General features: G+C 35.6%; 1 protein-coding gene across 1 annotated transcript; it reads right to left on the bottom strand.

The window, feature by feature from the left end:
* Positions 1-6,247: 6,247 nt before the first annotated feature.
* On the bottom strand, positions 6,248-18,587 carry LOC130053649 (uncharacterized). The gene is made up of 3 exons (XM_056161020.1): positions 18,491-18,587; positions 17,129-17,244; positions 6,248-7,510 (listed from the first exon to the last, which is right to left on the bottom strand). The coding sequence occupies exons 1-3, from the start codon at positions 18,585-18,587 to the stop codon at positions 6,248-6,250; spliced, it is 1,476 nt and encodes a 491-aa protein (XP_056016995.1).
* Between the last annotated feature and the right edge of the window lie 236 nt (positions 18,588-18,823).

Here is an 18,823-nt window from a genome sequence, read left to right as displayed (position 1 = left end):
AACATGCTGTACAATATGCAAGAAATAACTTACGGTGGACCTAAATAAAACACTGGGTATGTTGATTGATACCGCACAAAGCTGTCAAAGTTATAGATACTGTTGAAACTGACAAACTTCTTAGTTAGAATGTCTTGGAATGTCTTACTTCATCTGCACACATTGATTATGTGTGCAAGAATGCTATTTTACGTAATCTGCAAACTTTATGTGGAATACAGCCTCGTTGAAAATTGATAATACTGCTATATCTCCTCAATAAGGTATTCAATTTGCAACGTAAGACCCTATAGTAATTCTACTGTGAATTATCATTTTCCCCCTTTTCATGTACACACGCTTTCTCAGAGATGGTTTGATGGCTTCTCTCGAAACTTTCAGAAATGATAGCGGATGGTATTATCTGCAGACTTTAAAAAAATATTTTCAAACTTAGCTTCTGTTCGTGAAATACTTCCGATTCCCATTTTTAGACAGACATTTGTTTCCGGGGTAAATATTAAAAACGACTAATGATAGTCGAATGAAACGTCCAGGTATGATAAATAAATCAATCGCATGGTGTGTTCTCTTAGTTTCGTTTGTCGACGTCACTTCCAGTCATCGCTGGAAGTGATTAAAATCGCAGATTCCAATCTGTTTCTATTAAGTTGAAACATATGCCCGTTTATTATGTTTCCTTTAAAGTGTTATCTGTTAGGTTTCTTTCGAAAGTAATAAAAAGGTTGCCCCACCGATAGTTGAAATTTCAACTCCCGGTTATTTAAAAAAAATACTTTTCATTTTTGGGTGCCATAAATTGTTGAATTGAATTTTACATATGTAGTGGACATTATATATGTATAGAACAATGGTTTTTTTTTTCTTTTGTAAAATTCACTTATGGTCGTGAGATATGGAGTGGACAAATTTAGAAATTGATTTCTCATTTTCTCAGGAACAAGAACAAGTGAAGATAAACACTTGAAACTTGCAAGGATAATACATGCTATATACTTTGTTTATATGTATGTCCGTCACTTCCGGTCTTCTTGCAATTTTCAGAGATGATAGAGAATTGTAATATACTTCGGTATTTTCTTTTTTCATTTTGATAGAATTCACTTCCGTTTGTGATATATGTCAGATTTTCGTTTTTTCCCCCACGCATTTAGTCCGGGGATAATTTCCAAATATCCAACTACAGATAATCAAGTGACTATTTCAGGGGTAATAGATCTATCAATTGTATAATGCTTTTCGGTAGTCTCGTTCGTCGGTATCACTTCTCCTCGTTACCGGAAGGGATAAAAGAAAACGCAAATTTCAAGCTTCTTTAGAAGTGTAAAAAAAATATTCACCCCGTCTGAACTCTGAAGTCGAAACGGCAACTTCCGGTGTCTCAATAAATACTTTCACAATTTGTGTCTTTTGTGTCCCAAAAACCCTTGCTTATATTTCAAGTGTTTGATATGGTACTCTGAAGTTGAAACGGCAACTTTCGGTTTCTCAATAAATACTTTCACAACTTTCATCTTTTGTGTCCCCATAAATCTTGTTTATATTTCAAGTGTTTGATATGGTTTTCATGCATGTATATCGCGGTATCAATATCTAGAATTTAGTCAACTTTTTTTTCAAAATTACTCTCGGTTGGTAGTAACCCACGACTTTTTTTCTTTAGTGTACCATTTTGTCGATAACCCTTAAGATTCAGACGTAAAGCTTTCAAGTAATATAGACAGTACAGAATTACTGTGAATTATGGGAAAACGCATCTAAATGCCACTTCCAGTCATCACCGGAAGTTACGAAAAAGGAATAAAAATATCTATATTTTGTGCTTCGTATTATTTACTGTGCTCCCTCGATATATCTTCCCCGCTATAGTGCCACCCCCGTGTTTTGCCTGGAAATCCTAAAGAGCAGATCTCTCCCTATGTTAATACCCTGTTATAATGCTAACCCTGCATAATGCCACATGCCACTGATTTTCACAGAGAAATGGTCAGATTTTATAGTATTTCCCCTCAATGATACTGCCAATTACCTAACACCCATCTGTATTCACAACTTTACTTTGAAAATAGTGAAATGAAGTGTACTAGTGTGGAAAAGGTACTCAGGTGGTCAGCTTGATTACTAATAACTGCCAAATAAAACTCAAGATTATCTAAATGTTTTTACAGAATGCAGCCCTAATAAATTTACCCCAGAAAAAAAATGAATTTCATTGACTGCTCATTGCATTCTCAGGAATGGTGGATTCGTTATATTGCCAACCCCGCATTATTGCCCAAATTTATCTTGAACAAAAGTTGGCAATATATCGAGAGAACACTGTATATTCTTGCCATGCAATGCGTAGACTATACAAAAGTGAATTGTAGAATTTGTTTGCGTGTGCATGCGTGGGAGTAGGCGACTTAGAATTATCCGTTCTATTCTTCTTGCTATTTGAAATTTAATTGCGAAAGTTGAACGGATGATAAACTATAGTATGTAGACCTCTGATATAGGACTGCCATTTTTGTCCGTCACTTCCGGTCGTCACAAGAAGTGATCGGATATAATTTCTAATGAGAAAATTTCTCATTTATGAAGTATTCAGTCAAAATGTCAATTTTCGGATATGATACTTGTAAACTTTCTATGACGATGTGACGACAAATTAACTTCCGGTCGGTAAATCTGCACCACTTTTTGTCCACCAGTTTTTTTTTTATTTAAAACATTTTTAGATAGAGATATGGAACTTCCAGAGCTTATAGTCAATAAGGGACGCTGATATTTAAGGGGGTGAAACATGACTGGAAGACATCGTCTAGATAAGTTGGTGTAGACTTGAGTTTTACTTTCAAATTTCGATCTCCGGATTCCCTTTTTTGAAAAAAAAAACACCATATTTTCTGATCTATTTAAATATTTCTCGTATTAAGAGAAAATGTGTACCGGAATTAGTCTAAGGGAAAACCTACTCATCTCCAGTAATTGTTTTCTAGTTTTCATTATTATTGCTCAGCCAAAATAAATCTTTTGATCGTTTTTTCAAAGTAGAGGAAATGGCTATCAATATTATGTCAGAATACAATATTTTAGATTTGCTATCTTGGTTATTATTAGATGGTCATTTTTCTCTCATTGGATATGTAGTGGTTTATTTTCTGTCTGTCGTGATTCATTCTTGGTTATTATTAGATGGTGATTTATTTTCTCTCATTGGATATGTAGTGGTTTATTTTCGTTCTGTCGTGATTCTCTCTCTCTCTCTCTCTCTCTCTCTCTCTCTCTCTCTCTCTCTCTCTCTAGATCTGTAGTGATTTATATTCTGTCAGTAGATCTGTAGTGAGTTATTTTCTGTCTGTAGATATGTAGCTACTTATTTTTTGTCTCTAGATATGTAGTGAATTATTTTCTGTCTCTAAATCTGTAGTGACTTATTAACTGTCTGCAGATCTGTAGTCATTTGTCTTATGTCACTAAATCTGTAGTGGTTTATTTCCCGTATTCAGATTTTCAGTGATTTATCTTTTTCTCCATAAAACAGAGTGTGAACTTTTTTTTATTTGTCCAATCTATTTTTTTATTATTTCAAATACGTATTTTAGGGCTTGTATTGTAAATATCCTATTGATAGAGTATAAAAAATCTGATGAACTGTGCAAAATTTTAATTAAAATATTCAGCAATGTAAATATATATAGTCAAGATATGCAATTGTTCTGTATAATTAGATAGCCAATTCGCATTCATCCGTACATATCTGGACCATGCAGTGTTCTGCTTCATTTCTAACAGAGTAGCTAAATGCCTGCATTTGCTCCTGACAGAGTAGCATAATGCCTGCATTGACTCTTGAAAGAAGGATTCAATGCATGCATTAGCTCTTGACAAAGAGGCCAAATGCCTGCAATCGCTCTTAAGTGAGTGATCCAATGCCTGCATTCGCTCTTGACAGAGTGACACAATGCAAGCATTCGCTCTTGAGTGAGTGATCCAATACCTGCATTGGTTCTTCACAGAGTGGGCCAATGCCTGTATTGGCTCTTGACAAAGTGGCCCCATTTCTTTTCAAATCACTCCAAACATTGATCTTATATTAGAAAAAAATAGTTTCGACAAAAAAAATTAGTTCAGAGTCGGTTATAGATATGAAGTGATTTACTTTCTGTCTCAAAAACTGTAGTGATTTATTCTCTCTATATATCTGTAGTGATTTATATCCTTAGACATCTGTAGATCTGTGGTGATTTATTTTCCGTTTCTAGATCTGTAGTGATTTACTGTAAACCTAAAACACCGGGAAAATAATACCCTTCGAGGTATTTTTGAAAACAAACATTACCCACAAACAAGACTACCATCAAATCCACGTGTTTTCACATGTGTGTAAACAGCCGGAATGAACCTTAGGAAGTAGCATCAGCTATCAACATCAAATAGTTCCTTTGTATACACTTGGTTACTTCTACAAATTACACAAAATTTCCTAATCAGGAGTACAACATTTAATAGAAAAAAAGAGAAAATGAAAAAAAAAAAAAATAGCGCATGAAAACATATTCTGTTGAATGCAAGGTGAAGATAACGAACACTGATCAATCTCAATACATGAAACTACAATCAACTTAGTTCATTTTGATTAGACAATAACCGGTGTGATACCTTAAGATCTGTAGTGATTTATTTTCTGTCTGTAGATCTGTTGTGATTTATTTTCTGTCTGTAGATATGTAGGGATTTATTTTCTGTCTCTAGATCAGTAGTGATTTATTTTCTGTCTCTAGATCTGTAGTGATTTATTTTCTGTCTCTAGATCAGTAGTGATTTATTTTCTGTCTCTAGATCTGTAGTGATTTATTTTGTGCATTTAGATCGGTATTGATTTATTTTCTGTCTCTAGATCTGTAGCGATTTATTTTCTGTCTCTAGATCAGTAGTGATTTATTTTCTGTATCTAGATCTATCGTGATTTTGTATCTGTCTTCCGATCTGAAGTGAATTATTTTCTGTCTTTCGATATGTGGTAGTAATTTATTCTTTAGATATGACAATGTAGGGTTTATTAATTGAATATTGTTTAATGTCACTCTCGAGAATATCTCACTCCTTTGGAGACATCACAGTATTTAGGTCTATGCTTGGCCCTTACGACCTTTGAGCAGAGAAGGATGTTTATCGTGCCACGCCTGGTGTATCACGGAACCTCGGTTATTGCTGTCTCAACCAAAGGACCGCCCCATTTAGTCGCCTCTTACGACAAGCAAGGGGTCTTTGTGATTTATTCTAACCCGGATTCCCATGGAAACGGTGAGGTAGGAGACATGGAGAAGTGTGGAATCACTGAATCTTTGCAAGTGACATACCAAGTATCATTAAGTGCATCAGAGGCTGCAGAAAGGAGACTACGTGTGGATGACATGATAAAATCAAATCCAAGACCGCGAAAACCAGAGCAAAGACACCATTGAAATAAGTAAGATAATAATGAGTATATGTTTATTAGTCTATGCAAATCCTAGAAATATTGAACAAAACAAACTCATGGAAATGATATCAAACATATAAACCATTTCGTATTCAAATAAAATTTAGAATATTACTCTTGCTTCAAAGTCATATTAATTGATCATACTTGACCTTGAAATGTGTCAACGTAATTTACGTCATAGGAATTTTGTGAAATAGACACACTGCTTGAATCAATCTCAGTGGTATAGGATTTACATAATCATAACTAAATTAAACACTTGTATTATTCAAAACCTATACGTTGATATAAAGGAGAAAATACATTAAACATGTTTTTGTTGCTAATATTTGAATGATACGTGTTGATACATATGTCATAACTTTACTTTCTTAATTTATATGCGTTACCATCAAGGTGAAGATAACGAACAGTGATCAATCTCATAACTCCTACAAGCAATACAAAATAGATAGTTGGGCAAACACGGACCTCTGGACACACCAGAGGTGGGATCAGGTGCCTAGGAGGAGTAAGCATCCCCTGTTGACCATATGATGAAACATATATATTTGTTATTTACGGTCATAAACAGAGATATATGCAGCAATGTCGCACTAAAATGTTGCATCAGAAGACTATATACCGAGTGATAATACCATTCTCATATGACCACTATTACAATCCTGACATTATGTTGTTCTATGAACAGGGTGTTGATTTAAATTTCACCAATACTCCACGACAATGTCACATAAACCCAACATGCATTGTATGAAGTCAAATCAACATCAAATGTTACTTACTCTGTACTTCCCAGTATTTTGTCATTTCGTTCGTGTTGATGACGTGAAGGTCTGTTCCTTGATGTAAAGGACAAACCACCTTCTCTTTTTTTTTCAGTGTTAATTCCGAAATGAAATGTCCTTCAATGTTCAATGTGTTCGACAAATCATTTCCGTTTTTGCAAATGAACCCTCCAATAAACTTCATTCCTCTACGAAACGAAGATGTGATTTCATTCATTTTCCCCTCTATTATCCTTTGAATATTCAAGGTTTTCTCAACTTCCAAAATTTCGTCAAGCACTGGGTGATATACCTGAAGCTGGATCGCTGTTTCTGTAACGGCGATTGCGAAGTGATTGTCTTTGGTGGAAAACAGAGCCACATTTCTGTAGAGACAAGGTTTGCCTTTGCTCCTAAGTACTTCCCATGTCCCCATCTGCATACATGAAACAACAAGCCGATAGAACAGAAAATAAGGCAAAAAATCAAATTGAAAAAGAAGAACGAAAGATTTCTCGTTTGATCCACAAATTGTGCTTGTAAGTTCTCTATCTACTTCTTCCCGGTTCATGCATGGAACATAGTGGGACTCATCACCAGCCGCTACTAGTCCCAGTCTGTTCATAAACATCAGAATCTCGTCTTTGTGAGGAAGCAGATACCGTGGATCCTCTGATGTCTCATCCTCAATGGCTGCCCTGCCTTTCACCAGTAATTCTTGGTGTAGATCCTGGTCTTTCTTCCGCCAGATTTCTGTAAGAAGACTGTCTTTGAGGTGTCCTGTCTGGTAATACTCGTCCCAATCATCCATAGACGCCTCGATTCCTTTCTGATGTAGTTTGTCTGTGATTATGTTCTTAAATGCGTCGACAAACCACTGTACATCAATGATGATTAACTCCTGCAAGTCCGTCTCATTAAAGTGTAGTATTTTCCCGGCATCGTGATAGTATCTCAGCATATCGGTTACTGCTTTCTGAAATTCCATTGGCATTTTATTGGATATTTCATCAATACTTTCTATTCTTTGTGAGGATTTCTTTTGGGGGATTTCAATTTCCATAAAAGTCCATTCTTTTGGTATGTTGTCAGCCCACCTGTCTTGACATGCAATATCAATAATGTGTTTCTCTAGATCAGACAATATTTCTATCGGAGATTCCTGTGAAAACTGTGTCATGAAAATTTTGTCGTCTCTGATGTACTTTGCACCCAAGGTAGAATTTGTCGGAAACTGATACTGCAAACTGGTTATAAGGCAATCTTTGTTATTCTGAAGTAAAAATAAATACATTTGAATGTTTTATATTTAGTAAGTGATTACACACCATGTATTATTATTAAACCCAGGAGTGTTGTAAGAAACAAATGTTCAAAATTCATAATAATGATGTGATACGTGTTGCTCATATATAACATTTTTGAAATTTAAAGGAATAACGGAAACAATTATGTGAGGACTCGTGTTTTTTAAATATGTGCCACACAAAAACCGATCAGAAGGAACACGTATGGATGATTTAATATCTTGGATCACCCTTTTCTCTCTAATGTATATTAGAATTGAGCCCTTGTAGGTTTGGCCTTTTGGAAACGAAAGTAAAATCCATATCTAGATGTCTACAAACAAAATCCGCTTCACTCGCCGTTAGATAAATATGCAATTAATATCAGTATCAATGTTCCTTTGAATAGAAAACATGCGATTTTGACTTGGACTTGGTAGAAGATCAGATGACTTAGCGCTGCACCTTAAGATTCCCCCACATGTAGGCTAAATGATGTCACATGTCATCCCGATATTGATTAAGGGCTAGAGTCCCATTTTACCATGTGTCAGTTTTATACATACTATAGTTTACGTTATTGATGTTAAGGTTGATAACTAAATGTTTGAATATATGATGATTTATCAACACCGTCCGCAACAGACCCAAGTCGTAAGAACAGGTACTGACAATTCTTCTGCCAAACGCTCGGCAACAGATGTGAATGTCATGATCTCAAAAAATGGATAGCCCGTGTCACAGTAGGCGTGCCACGTGAAAGAACACCCACTGCCCGAATGACCGTAAGTGCCGACCATAGGCCTAAATATGAAGCCTTCATCGGTATTTTTTTTATTTTTTTTTTATTATTTTTCAACAAACATTCTGTAAATAGTTCAAGGTATATCTATATAATATACATGTAATACAGAATTACAGAAGTGTTTAATAATTTCAGATAGAGAGAGAGAGAGAGAGAGAGAGAGAGAGAGAGAGAGAGAGAGAGAGAGAGAGAGAGAGAGAGAGAGAGTTATGAAAACAATTGGTTTCATATATTCCAAAGGGCATCAAATTTTTCAGTATCACTATTTTTATAAGAAATAAATTTAGTGTTTCATAGAATAACTTTAAAAATGATATTGCAAAACACACACTCATTTTTTTTCTTTGTATACCTTGCTGAGTAAATATAATACTTTAGCCAAAGGATGAGAAAACTTTGTATACCCTTGTTTTTTCTCAAGGATGCATGCTATAAAATACTTTTTTTGTAAAGACTAGTTGACAATTTGTTCTCTGTTCTAAATAAACTTCAAAACCAGCTAGAAATGATTGAAAACATTTACATTCCCATATCATATGTTCTATTGTGTCATCCTTATTGTGACAAAAGGTACACATTAGTTCATTTTCTTTATTTTAAATAAAAATAAGTTTGTTACTAAAATTTTATTAAGTATTCTAAATTGGAACCATTGAAGTTTACTATTTTTTGTTATTATGAAAAGTATGTTTGGATTATTTTCCACTAAGTACTATCAGAGCTCACTCCATTTTGTTTTTGCCTGTTGTCACAGAGGAATATTTGTTGAGAAGTTAATAAAAGCATTTTTTAGTACATTGTATGTGTTTGACATAGTAAATAAATTTGCCAACTTCTTAAAACTAATGTTTTTGGACTACTTTTTAATCCAAGTCTTTATTGCTTACTCCTCCTAGGCACCTGATTCACCTCTGATGTGCTCAGGGGTCCGTGCTTGTCCAACTATCCATTTTGTATTGCTTATGAGATTGATCATTGTTCGTTATCTTCACCTTTCATGAATGCTGCTTGAATATACTAAGAAATTGATTTTCACATTCGGATAGGTTTCATAACTAAAAACAAGAGGCCAATGGGCCACATCGCTCACCTGAGTCACCTGGGTCCATATCAGAAGACTTTCCATATATATTTGCATTTAAAACCGTAGTCCCTATTATATCCCAACCTACCCCTAGAGGTCATGGTTTTTGCAAACTTGAATCTATACTATGTCAGAAAACGTTCATGTAAATGTGAACTTCTTTGGACCAATGGTTCTTGAGAAGAAGATTTTTAAAGATTTTTCCTATATATTTATATGTAAAACTTTGTTCCCCCCGTATGGCCCAATCCTACCCCCAGGGGCCATGATTTGAACAAACTTGAATCTGCACTATGTCAGAAAGCTTTCATGCAAATATCAATTTTTCTGGCTCAGTGGTTCTTAAGAAGAAGATTTTTAAAGATTGTCCCTATATATTTGTATGTAAAACTTTGATCCCGTATTGTGTCCCCATCATACCGCAGGGGGTCATGATTTGAACAAACTTAACTCTGTACTATGTTAGGACGCTTTCATGCAAATATCAGCTTTTCTGTCTCAGTGGTTCTTGAGAAGAAAATTTTTAAAGATCTTCTCTATATATTTGTATGTAAAACTTTGAACCCCTATTGTGGCCCCATCCGACCCCCCGGGGGCCATCATTTTAACAAACTTGAATTTGCACTATATCAGGAAGCTTTCATGTAAATATAAGTTTTTCTGGCTTAGTGGTTCTTGAGAAGATTTTTAAAGATGTTCCTTATATATATGTATGTAAAACTTTGATCCCCTATTGTGGCCCCATCCCACCCCCGGGGACCATGATTTTAACAAGCCTGAATCTACACTATAGCAGAAAGCTTTCATATAAATCTCAGCTTTTCTGGCTCAGTGGATCTTGAAAAGAAGATTGTTCCTATAGATTTGTATGTAAAATTTGATCCCCCATTGTTGCCCTATCCGATCCCTGGGGGTCAGGATTTTAACAATTTAAAACTTACACTATATCAGGAAGCTTTCATATAAATCTCAGCTTTTCTGGCTAAGTGGATCTTGAGAAGAGAGTTTTAAAGATTTTTCCTATATATTTCTATGTAAAACTTTGATCCCCTATTGTGGCCCCATCCGACCCCTAGGGGCTAGGGTTTTAACAGTTTAGAATCTGCATTATATCAGGAAGCTGTCATATAAATCTCAGCTTTTCTGGCTCAGTGGTTCTTGAGAAGATTTTTCCTATATATGTGTATGTAAGATTTTGATCCCCTATTGTGGCCCCATCCAACCCCGGGAGCTCATGTTTGATTTGAACAAACTTGAATCTGCATTATGTCAGGAAGCTTGCATGTAAATCTCAGCTTTTCTGGCTTAGTGGTTCTTGAGAAGAAGATTGTTAAAGTTTTTCCCTATATATTTGTATGTAAAACTTTGATCCCCCCTTGTGACCCCATCCTACCCCCGGGGCTATGATTCTAACAATGTACAATCTGCACTATATCAGGAAGCTTTCATATAAGTCTCAGCTTTTCTGGCTAAGTGGTTCTTGAGAAGAAGAGTTTTAAAGATTTTTCCTATATATTTCTATGTAAAACTTTGATCCCCTATTGTGGCCTCATCCGACCCCTGGGGGCTAGGGTTTTAACAATTTAGAATCTGCATTATATCAGGAAGCTTTCATATAAATCTCAGCTTTTCTGGCTCAGTGGTTCTTGAGAAGATTTTTTTAAATGTTCCTATATATTTCTAAGTAAAACTTTGATCCCCTATTGTGGCCCCATCCGACCCCTGGGGGCCAGGATTTTAACAATTTAGAATCTGCACTATATCAGGAAGCTTTCATATAAGTCTCAGCTTTTCTGGCTAAGTGGTTCTTGAGAAGAAGAGTTTTAAAGATTTTTCCTATATATTTCTATGTAAAACTTTGATCCCCTATTGTGGCCCCATCCGACCCCTAGGGGCTAGGGTTTTAACAGTTTAGAATCTGCATTATATCAGGAAGCTGTCATATAAATCTCAGCTTTTCTGGCTCAGTGGTTCTTGAGAAGAAGATTTTTCCTATATATTTGTATGTAAGATTTTGATCCCCTATTGTGGCCCCATCCAACCCCGGGAGCTCATGCTTGATTTGAACAAACTTGAATCTGCATTATGTCAGGAAGCTTTCATGTAAATCTCACCTTTTCTGGCTTAGTGGTTCTTGAGAAGAAGATTGTTAAAGTTTTTCCCTATATATTTGTATGTAAAACTTTGATCCCCCCTTGTGACCCCATCCTACCCCCGGGGCCATGATTCTAACAATGTACAATCTGCACTATATCAGGAAGCTTTCATATAAGTCTCAGCTTTTCTGGCTAAGTGGTTCTTGAGAAGAAGAGTTTTAAAGATTTTTCCTATATATTTCTATGTAAAACTTTGATCCACTATTGTGGCCCCATCCGACCCCTGGGGGCTAGGGTTTTAACAATTTAGAATCTGCATTATATCAGGAAGCTTTCATATAAATCTCAGCTTTTCTGGCTCAGTGGTTCTTGAGAAGATTTTTTTAAATGTTCCTACATATTTCTAAGTAAAACTTTGATCCCCTATTGTGGCCCCATCCGACCCCTGGGGGCCAGGATTTTAACAATTTAGAATCTGCACGATATCAGGAAGCTTTCATATAAATTTCAGCTTTTCTGGCTCATTGGTTCTTGAGAAGAAGATTTTTTAATGACCCTACTCTATGTTTAGCTTTTCTTGATTATCTCCCCTTGAAAGGTGGCCTGGCCCTTTATTTTAACAATTTAGAATTCCCTTTACCTAAGGATAATTTGTGCCAAGTTTGGTTAAAATTAGCCCCGTGGTTTTTGAGAAGAAGTCGAAAATGGGAAAAGTTTACAGACGGACAAACACACGGACGACGGACAACATGTGATCAGAAAAGCTCACTTGAACCTTCGGTTCAGGTGAACTAAAATACTATCTTCTTCAATAATATCATTCATGTGTCTGATGTTACTGACAGAGTTGTTTATTAAGAAAAGTTTTCCCACCAATATGAATCATATGATTATAAAATAAGAGGTGTATCTGCAGAAGCATTTGATTCTGAACAAACATTTTGTAGTTCAACCCAGGATTTGATTTCATCTATCCAAAAGCTATTTTCCAAGGATTTCAACAGTAACTTGAGATATTCAATCCCACATGAAATGAACCTAGTTAGTCCAAAGCCAGGTATCAAGTTATTCAATTCCCTGTTTGTAAAAATAAGATGTCGTATCCAGAATAATTTCATTGATGCTATGAAAGATTTTAGATTAATCATCTTTAAAGCTCCCTCTTCATATTTCTTAAAAAGGACATCTTTTTATACTCTATGAGTTGAACCATTCCATACAAATGAACAGAATATCTTTTTTCTAATTCTTTAGAATAAAACACAGATGGGTTGGGGATAGACATAAAATATGAGTCAATAGGGTTAGAACTAATGTTTTAATTACTGTAATCTTGCCAATGGGGTTTAAATGTTTCCCCCCCACTGATTTAGAATGGAATTGATTTTCACTAAATTTTGATCATAATTTAGCTTAGACATTTTGTGCAATGCAAAAATAATTCCTAACAGGGATATTTTAGTAGTACCCATTGCAGATTACTGTTGGATAATAAAACGTCATTACTTTATTTTTTTTAGAGGCAATCCATACGGTGAGTTTTAGAATAATTGATACATAAGCCAGACATATCTGAAAACCTTTGTAAGGTCCTTAGAGTTTCCAATAGACTCTGTTCACTTCCATCAAGAAGAATTGTTTACCCAACTATTTACTTTGTATTGCTTATAGGAGTTATGAGATTGATCACTGTTCGTTATCTTCACCTTTCATTGAAGTATCATCAGCCAGTTGAGAATTTCTTTCAATATTTCCTATAGTAATGCCTTTAATGTTTTTATTTTTTCCACTTGAATTGCTAGAATTTCTGTACATATTAGAAATATATAAGGTGATAAAGGCTCTCCTTGTCGGCACCCTCTCGGAATATCAAACACTTCAGACAGACTACCGCCTTGGTTAACTGTTGACGTTACATTTGTATAGAAAAAGTCTAACCCATTTTCTAATAGAAGGACCAAAATTGAAGAAATCCAAAGTTTTCTGTATGAAATTCCAAGATAGAGTATTAAAGACTTTCTCAAAGTCAATAAGTAGCCTTCACTGGTGTTGGTGACGTCTCCATATGAGTGAAAAATTCTCGAGAGGGACGTTAAACAAGATACAATCAATCGATCAGCAAATTACAAGTACTATTTGTGTGTGTGAACGCATGTTAATAACCCTAGTTATTTTTAATCAAAGAGGACTAACTCTAGTAATATTCAATAAATCAATAATCGGTTGATTTTCTATCAGTAACAAAGTTGCCAAAATCAAGGTCATGAATGATTCTGGGATGTATAGCAAACAACAGCAACGCCAACGTGGCATAATACGCCCGTAGATTTTGCTCAAGGAAAACATATTTTAGTGGGATTCATATTTTAGTGAAGTTAGCACTGTCCTCTGTGAGCTAATTCATTATTATGCTTGTAGAAATGGATATCAAGATATAAAGAGGGATAACGTTAGAATGCGCTACTTCATAATTATGCTAACGGTTCGGTTTGTATCCTGCCCACAAGGTTTTCCTAATAAGTGATACTACGACCTTGACCTTTGACCCTTGACCTTGTAAAAGAATAGGCATTTTCCTCGCATCATGGTGATTAAATATACCAAGTTATAATATCCTGGAGCTTACGGTTCGGTTTGTATCCTACCGACAAGGTTTTCCTAAAAAGTGATACTACGACCTTGACCTTGAAAAACAATAGCCATCTTCTTCTCATCATGGTGATCAAATATACCAAGTTATAATATCCTGGAGCTTACGGTTCGGTTTGTATCCTACCCAAAAGGTTTTCCTAAAAAGTGATACTACGACTTGACCTTTGACCTTGAAAAACAATAAGCACCTTCCTCTAATCATGATGATCAAATATACCAATTTATAGTATCCTGGAGCTTACGGTTCGGTTTGTATCCTGCCCACAAGGTTTTCCTAATAAGTGATACTAGAACTTTGACATTTAACCTTTGACCTTGAAAAACAATATGCATCTTCCTCTCATCATGGTGATCAAATATACCAAGTTATAATATCCTGGAGCTTACGGTTCGGTTTGTATCCTGACCACAAGATTTTCCTCATAAGTGATACTACGACCTTGACCTTTGACCTTGAAAAACATTAGCCACCTTTCTCGCATCATGATGATCAAATATACCAAGTTATAATATCCTGGAGCTTACAGTTTGGTTTGTATCCTGCCCACAAGGTTTTCGAAATATGTGATACTACGACCTTGACCTTTGACCTCTGACCTTGAAAAACAATAGGCATCTTCTTTCATCATGGTGATCAAATATACCAAGTTATAATATCCTGGAGCTTACGGTTCCGTTTGTATCCTGTCCACAAGGTTTTTCTAAAAAGTGATACTACGACCTTGACCTTTGACCTTGAAAAACAATAGTCACCTTCCTGTCATCATGATGATCAAATATACCAAGTTATAGTATCCTGGAGCTTACGGTTCGGTTTGTATCCTGCCCACAAGGTTTTCCTAAAAAGTGATACTACGACCTTGACCTTTAAAAACAATAGGCATCTTCTTTAATCATGGTGATCAAATATACCAAGTTATAATATCCTGGAGCTTACGGTTCGGTGTGTATCCTGCCCACAAGGTTTTCCTAAAAAGTGATATTACGACCTTGACCTTTGACCTTGAAAAACAATAAGCACCTTCCTCTCCTCATGATGATCAAATATACCAAGTTATATTATCCTGGAGCTTACGGTTCGGTTTATATCCTGCCCACAAAGTTTTCCTAATAAGTGATACTACGACCTTGAACTTTGACTTCTGACCTACAAAAACAATAGGCACCTTCCTCTCATCATGATGATCAAATATACCAAGATATAATATCCTGGAACTTACGGTTCGGTTTGTATCCTGCCCAAAAGGTTTTCCTAAAATGTGATGCTACGACCTTGACCTTAAAAAACAATAGGCACCTTCCTCTCATCATGATGATCAAATATACCAAGTTATAATATCCTGGAGCTTACGGTTCGGTTTGTATACTTCTCACAAGGTTTTCATCAAAAGCGATGCTATGACCTTGACCTTAAAAAACAATAGGCATCTTCTTCTCATCATGGTGATCAAATATACCAAGTTATAATATCCTGGAGCTTACGGTTCGGTTTGTATCCTGCCCACAAGGTTTTCCTAAAAAGTGATACTATGACTACGACCTTGACCTTAAAAAACAATAGGCACCTTCCTCTCATCATGATTAAATATACCAAGTTATAATATCCTGGAGCTTACGGTTCGGTTTGTATCCTGCCCAAAAGGTTTTCCTAAAATGCGATGCTACGACCTTGACCTTAAAAAACAATAGGCACCTTCCTCTCATCATGATGATCAAATATACCAAGTTATAATATCCTGGAGCTTACGGTTCGGTTTGTATACTTCTCACAAGGTTTTCATCAAAAGCGATGCTACGACCTTGACCTTAAAAAACAATAGGCATCTTCTTCTCATCATGGTGATCAAATATACCAAGTTATAATATCCTGGAGCTTACGGTTCGGTTTGTATCCTGCCCACAAGGTTTTCCTAAAAAGTGATACTATGACTACGACCTTGACCTTAAAAAACAATACGCACCTTCCTCTCATCATGATGATCAAATATACCAAGTTATAATATCCTGGAGCTTACGGTTCGGTTTGTATCCTGCCCACAAGGTTTTCCCAAAAAGTGATACTACGACCTTGACCTTGAAAAACATTAGGCATCTTCCTCTCATCATGGTCATCAAATATACTAAGTTATAATATGCTGAAGCTTACGGTTCGGTTTGTATCCTGCCCACAATGTTTTCCTAATAAGTGATACTACGACCTTAACCTTTGACCTCTGACCTTGAAAAACAATAGGCATCTTCCTCTCATCTTGGTGATCAAATGTACAAAGTTGTAAAGTCCTAGGGCTTATGGTTCAATCTGTATCCTGCCCACAAGGTCAGGACAGACGGACAGACAGACGGACGACGCCATACCATAATACGTCCCGTCTTCGACGGGCGTATGGAAATTGTTTAATTTGAAAATTCTGAATATGGTGTCTCTGGGCACATGGAAAACGAAAACTTATTAGAAACATGAGAGAAAAATACTCTTTTATGAGTGGCCATGACATATTCAGACAAGAGTTCCAAAATTCCGTCAAACTCTCGACAAGTCCTCAAGTGGAATTAAATTATATCCCAAATATCCTTTACTAGGTTTTTTCTTCATAAATCGCAATACTTATACCATATATATATATATATATATATATATATATATATATATATATATATATATATATATATATATATATATATATATGATAACAGTTATTTATTCTGAAAGTTCTTCAAGATTTATTCACTGCATGTTTTATGTGATTGTTTGAAACCTTACACGGTTGGAAATGGCGAATATAACTCATATAGGTATGCCGATTTTTCCAACCACTGAATATATTGAATCTAGAAAACCCCCGGAAGTGATTCTTCGATACGTTTTCCGAACACGTCACAATTTAAGGAACATTCTGGAACATACAGCCAGATTCTAATTCATGAATATATATATATATATATATATATATATATATATATATTATACCTGATAAACATTTCTGTCCCAGTGCGTTGCCACAATGATGACTTCCGGGTCTGGTCCACTCTCCTTTTCTGTCCCACAATAGGTGTGTATAGACTTTATCCAGAAGACAAAGTAGTCTAGAATTCATACAATAGGTGTAATTATTCGTAATTCAATCTTGCAGAATGTAGGTACTGTTATCCTACAAAAACTTCCCAACATCTGACGTTCAGAAACATTGATTTATATTTGACAAATAATACGCTTTTAAAAATTATGTATTTGGATACGTATGCAAAATTATTTGAAAAGGAGAGACCATTCAGTTTCCTGTGTCCTAACTCTGAAACCTCAATTTAATTAAAATGTGTCGTCTTCAATCCGCGCCGTATACTCTGCGTAAGAAAATCTGACATAACCCGATTGGGGGTCATGTTCATGAAAACATTATGTTAGTCAATCATCGCGTCGCATATGAAATCGTCGGTGTTCACAATTCAAGGAAAATGGTTACGATTGTTTGGTTTGAAAGAAAACACATCGAAGCTAGATGCGACGTCACAATACACCGTTTACGTCGACTGGTGTTATATTCCTCGCGTCATTTAAGTAAACCATCTTGAAAACTATTCAAATCGTACCCATCCCAATTCATACATCAATCGGAATTCACAATTTAATTTGGGTGTATTTTATATTGTACGTTTTGTTCTTTGCATGAATGGAATAGATTAGACATTATTTCGAAAGTTTAAAATTCGTTATGCGAGAATATATAATTTTACAGAGTGGAATAAACTTCTTGGGAGAGAGATTACAACAATTTGTTCACGAATTGCCAGGAACCGCCTAAATAGCCATCATTGTCTGTAGGACGCAATCTGACTGGCTGATAGTCTTATGAATATTCCAAGCGAAAGGTCATTCGGACACAACCCCCTATGGGGTTATGTCAGATCTTATTGTAGCGATTGTGAGCGTATTCTAGGATCTCCTTTTAATTATTTGGCCTGAAACATGGATTATGATGTAAAAATGTACCCTACATGTTAATTTAAATTAAAAACAACAACAACAAATGTCCCCAAATAGACAATTTTTCCCAACAAACATTTTTGAAAACGATATTTCTAGTATACCAAATTGGCCATTGACGAGAGTGTCATAGTGTACACAAACATAATAGATTTTATATTTGGAAAGGGTTATTTAGTTGTTTATATATCCTCCAAATGAGATATGGCACATAGGTCTATCATTACGTCCGTTTATTTTTACCGCGTTTCTATATATGAGATTGAATTCTACTGACTCGCAAGTATGCTTGTGGATTTCATAACACATAACGTTCATTATAGTAGATAAATCGACAAGAAAACACACCTTTGTAGGTCCATTTCGAGAACATGCTGCCGTCCTGGTCACACACTTCTTCATCTACTACATCTTTCAGACGTTTAGAGGCGTCCACTACCACCATGTAGAAAGCTCTTCTGGTCAGGTAAATCTGATGACAGGCTTAGTACGCACACTGTCCTCCAAAGTCAAAGAAAGACACCTTCTTCTCATCGGCCTCATTCTTCTGTTTGCTACCCATATCTGTTGACCTAACTGTAAAAAGCAATATTTTAATACTAAACGTTTGGTTTCAAATTTACATCCTATGAATGAAAGGTGGATATAACAAACAATAAACAATCTCATACCCCCCCCCCC

The sequence above is a fragment of the Ostrea edulis genome, chromosome 3, assembly GCF_947568905.1.
Source record: "Ostrea edulis chromosome 3, xbOstEdul1.1, whole genome shotgun sequence".
NCBI classification, from domain to species: domain Eukaryota; kingdom Metazoa; phylum Mollusca; class Bivalvia; order Ostreida; family Ostreidae; genus Ostrea; species Ostrea edulis.
This window is presented reverse-complemented; position numbering and strand designations above follow the sequence as displayed.

Excerpts from the sequence above, each read along its gene's own strand:
- LOC130053649 (XM_056161020.1), bottom strand. The coding sequence starts at position 18,587 with ATGGTGGTAGTGGACGCCTCTAAACGTCTGAAAGATGTAGTAGATGAA. Across the intron at positions 17,245-18,490 it reads CTCGAAATGGACCTACAAAG|ACTACTTTGTCTTCTGGATA; the intron begins GTGTGTTTTCTT and ends TATGAATTCTAG. Across the intron at positions 7,511-17,128 it reads GGGACAGAAATGTTTATCAG|AATAACAAAGATTGCCTTAT; the intron begins GTATAATATATA and ends TTTTTACTTCAG.